The 4,693-nt window shown below is 48.3% G+C and overlaps 1 protein-coding gene across 1 annotated transcript in view; it reads right to left on the bottom strand.

Annotated features, from left to right (window-relative positions):
* LOC311237865 (zinc finger E-box-binding homeobox 1-like) overlaps positions 1 to 4,293 on the bottom strand; it is a gene marked incomplete at its 3' end in the record, with an annotated part of 56,691 nt that extends 52,398 nt beyond the window's left edge. The window contains 1 exon segment of the mRNA XM_084325842.1: positions 4,202 to 4,293. Within this exon segment, the coding sequence (XP_084181968.1) occupies positions 4,202 to 4,259 (58 nt within the window). The 5' untranslated portion in view covers positions 4,260 to 4,293.
* Positions 4,294 to 4,693: the final 400 nt, after the last annotated feature.

Below are 4,693 nucleotides of genomic sequence, written 5' to 3'. Positions count from 1 at the left end.
GCCTTTTAAAACACTGAATCGGCGTGCGGGACCACCAAGCCATCCCCATCGCCCCTAAAGTCTCTGCTATTGGCTCAAAACAGCCCCCCCCCCTCCACCACCTAACAAACCGTAGCTCCGGCTAACTCCAGATAAACCACATTGTGCCTTTATTGTGCTCCAAGTTTACAGCATGTGGTTGCATTCAATCATTTTTTAGAGGAGGGAAAACGAGTCCAGGTTCACTAATTATAGTTTCAGCAGGGCCAATAAACATCCTCGTGCATGATCACATGACTTTTCAGTAGCCAAGGAACTGAGCCCCCCCCCCCGTCAACCTCGTTCTGATGGATGATTCATCAAGGTGCGTGTGTGTCTATGTTTCAGAGAGAGAGAGAGGGGGGGGAGGAGAGAAAAACTGAGCCTCATAATAATCTACAATAAATAGAAATCCTAGTTAACTACCTACACACACACACACACGTTTCAAAGTTTCTTTGGGACAGCGGCGCCGCCGACCCGGCCTCTCTGACGTGGCTACAGAGGTGGCCCTAGCGTGGCCCTGTTTATTTTTGCTGAGAATGTTAATACCGGAGCGCATTCCTCTATTCCCAATTGCCGTGTTAAATTACCATTCCGGGGGAGCGTCTGCTATTCCTGAGGGGGAGCTGACAGAGAGGTGGGGGGGGGGGGGGGGGGGGGTGACAAAGGAAGCAGCAGTTTCCCACCAATTGCAAACACCTGTCGTCCCCGTGGCTGTTCACACCTCCGTGTTTATAAGCCGTGACAGCAGCTCACCTTGCTCTCATCACACTGCCATGCGAGGATGGATGCATGATAACCACTTTTCACTCCGGATACCTACGTTTCGATATATTGTCCGATTCTAGGCGGCTGGGTGGCGCAGCGGACATTTGCGCTCGTCACCAACGCAAGAGACACCGGTTCGACTCCGGCTGTCGGTGTTGCCTCCGGCTTGGGCCGGCCGTCATACTAACTCAATTGGCAGAGTCAGCGGGTGGAAGTCGATGGGTGGTAATCTGGACGTTGTGAACAGCGACTCCTACAGGTCGGTTGGGGGACGCCTGCACAGCAGAGACAGGAAATGGCGGGGGTAGTGTGAGCCTCCCACACGTTACACCTCGCCAATGAGAGTCCGCGCTGGCAGGTGAAAAGATGTGACAGGCTGCCTCCTCGTGTACCGGAGGGGACACGTGATGCAAGGCTTCCATCCTCCCTACAACCGGCCAGTGGGGGGCATATGCGAGCAACATTCAAGACATTGGAGGGGAAAATTGGCACAGCGGGTAATTGGGATGGGAGAAAAATAGAAAAAGAGGAGAAAAAGTGGATCAAAAAATATATATTGTCCGATTCTGAGCTGAGATATGGGGGGGGGTGGTATACCTCTGATACTGACACCCTGTTATAGCTTGGTTTCAGTACAAGAGGCCGGTATCAGTATGCATCCCTCTAGTCTACACTATCTGAGCACTGTATAGGTGCATTCCTGATAACAGACAGGTGATGGCTACTAAAAAAAGCAACTATAACTACCTGGATGCATAAAACCTAGATAAGTAGTCCACATGCTGTGATTGATTAAAGGCTATTAAAGTAGTGGGCTACTTCCTGTCACATCACATCACATTACCTAACCGGGAAGATAAAGATGGAATCAAACCAAGGCCATGACAGCATAACATGATCCAATCATACCCCCCCCCCCCCCCCCCCCCGCCCCCCCCCCTCTCTCTCTCTGGTTTGGCCACGGAATTCCCTACAGGCCAGGGGGGCAGAGCAGACCTGTAGAATTAAATGGTGGTACAGCCTATAGTTGGAGAACTATGGGTTGTGTCTTCTAATCTAATTGAAGTAATTTCTTCTCGTTCAAGCATACAAGTGAGGGAAGACATTTTTATATTTGATCAATTATATTAGTTAACATTCGACTCTGTCATTTCTGCAACAAGGAGCCTAAAAGAACAGCTGGTGAAGTATACAAAAAAATTAAGAGGCGAAAAAAGGCTTTACGATTCAAAACAGTATAGTAAAATAACGCAACGTACAAGTGAGCAACGCCAACACCCTTTCGACAGCATGCACGACGAGTCAGATGCGCACCTTGACAAGCAGGACGGCTATCTAAGGTGTGTCCCGCTCCACTCCCGGCACCTTCCAGGAATAGCGTCCTGTCCAACTGTCCACGGCGCCATGGCTTGGGCAGTGACCAATATAGCACCTGGTTGAATGCCCACCACAGGCGCACACAAAATAAGCCAGCTTAATAATGCGACGACATAAAAACAAGCAACGACAGCAGGACAGCAAGAGAAGGGATCCTTCCGTCATCACCCACCCTGCCACAACATACTGACGTGACGGCACCACGCCACAGCAGAGAGAGAGAGCCTGGGTGGGTTGTCTTTTCTAGACTTGTCACACAAGTTGCTATTTACCGCAGCGCACATGGACTCACCCAAACATATCGACGAGAAACCGCGATCTCTCTTACACAGCAAATGTATCGTAAATTACTTAGCCGATATGTTTTATTTTGTCTCCCCCCCCCCCCCCCGCATCAGGTAAACACATTCTCAGTTCCCGTGGGCTACACTGGGTGGCACAACACTTTGAGCCGACTGTTACACAGTACACGAGGTAGTAACACATGTCGTCAAGGAGATACACAAGAAACAGCCATTTATATAAAAAAGAAAGAAAGAAAAAAAAGAAAACCAATAAAATGACGTTATTTTATAGCTATATCTCGTGCGTAAAAGAAGCCTGTATGAGGTATCCAAACAGCTTATGGTCCAAAACGCTCTGAGGCAACAGGAATATAGATCATGTTTGCGCACCAATGACAAACTTATTAAATCTCGTCTGGGTTATATACAGTAGCGAGTAGCCTATATAAAAGCAAAGAATCCGCCGACCAAAAACAGCAGTGAAGACGTTAGATACCTAAAAGTTTAAACACTTTTCAGATTGCCATTAATTCACCCAAGAAACGGAGGCTTTGCATTTCAAAACCATAACAACAACACACAAATCGACCAACCAGTGATATCGTAAGGGGGACAACGGAGCGGCTTTTAGTTGTATGATATAATATGTACAAGGTTAGCTCGTCGCCACCAAGATCCCTGTGAGAGAGAATAAAAGCAGGATTCTCAGTGCGCAACTGGAGAGGATACGCTGTCCTTATATAGGCTGCCCTGCTCACACACACACACACACACGCTCACACACACACACACGCACACACTCACACAGCGCATGAGGTCTGTCCCGTTCTCCGGAACCTCGGGACTCTGTCCATGTCCACTCTGTGTCCACAGGCAGGCTCCACAAGGCTATTGCATGTTTCGACCGATAAACGTCTTAAAACATTTCCCACGGGCTATAAGCGCATTGGAATAATCATTAAAAAAAAATCGAGAAGTTATTATGGCCAAGTAAAAACCTGATTTAAGAGTCAATAACGTGGGCTCATCATCCCCATCCCCAGCCCCAAATCCGTTTAAAACTATTAGTAATAGTATAATGTCATTATTCTAGGAGCGGAGTGTACATAACGGGATCGGGCTCGCCTCACAGCAACAGTGTACCGCTACCTGCTATAATACGAGGAGCCCATGCAAAAAAAAAAAAAAACAGCAAACAAAACAGTTGTGTGTTTTGCCTGTTTGCAAAACAAATAGATGCGTTTCCACTATACATATTCGGTGAAAACACCGCAATCTATTCGACACAAATTGACATAGAAAACCATTTGTCGGAGGTCCGCAATAACAATCAGGTATACAGCCTTTCCCCCCATCGGAGCAGGTCCGCGAGTTTCATAGCACGAAAAAAAAGGCGAAATAATGAATAAAAGAAAATGACACAAGTAACTCTAAAGAAGGGCAAAGTGTGTTGAAATAATTGACAAAGAAGCGTGTAACACCGGAGAGACAAAAGCCCGTCCACTTATTACAGGGTTAGGTGCGTATAACGGTCCACGGCGCAGCGAGCCGCTAGGCGGAGGGAGAGCCAGGTATAACGGTACCACATAGGGCTGCAATACTGCGCTCACTTGCTACTTTACAACACTTTCGGACACTAAAAAACACAATGTGGGGCTCCCAAAGTTTTCGCAGAAATACTATCCGGGTAGAGCGGCTTCTGGACCCCTCCGTCCCACGAGAACCACGGCGGTGGAAGTTCTTTTACTTACCGTTATTCCTCCTCGGGTTCGCCTGCTTTCTGCGCTTACACCTGGGGCCATCCGCCATGATCCTTTCGCTCTGTCTAAATGCTGCTGGAGAGTCACCTCCTCTCTCACCCCCTCTCCCCCCCCCCCCCTCCCCCCCACCACCACCTCTCTCCGCTTCACCTCCCCTTCCCCGCACCTGGTTTACGACACTCCATGCTTTACGACATCACCTTCCACACCTCCCAAACCCTCGGACCATCCGCCAGCATGATAGAAGTCCACGGGACCAGTGATGACTCCCCTTCACGCGTCTCCCGTGTTGTGGCCATCATGCGTCACCAGCATCACACCGCTCCCTGCATGCGCGCAAAGACAAAGCATCTTTGATCAGGTATAGGCTTTGGTATGACCCTGATTATAGTTTATTTATAATGAACACATCATAAGTTGTTTGATGATGCTGATGACGATGATGACGACGACGACGATTATTATTATTATTATTATTATTAT

The sequence above is a fragment of the Notolepis coatsorum genome (genome assembly GCF_963971535.1).
Source record: "Notolepis coatsorum genome assembly, chromosome: 12".
Classification (NCBI taxonomy): domain Eukaryota; kingdom Metazoa; phylum Chordata; class Actinopteri; order Aulopiformes; family Paralepididae; genus Notolepis; species Notolepis coatsorum.
The sequence above is the reverse complement of the archived record's forward strand: the minus strand, read 5'-3'. Positions and strand labels throughout refer to the sequence as shown.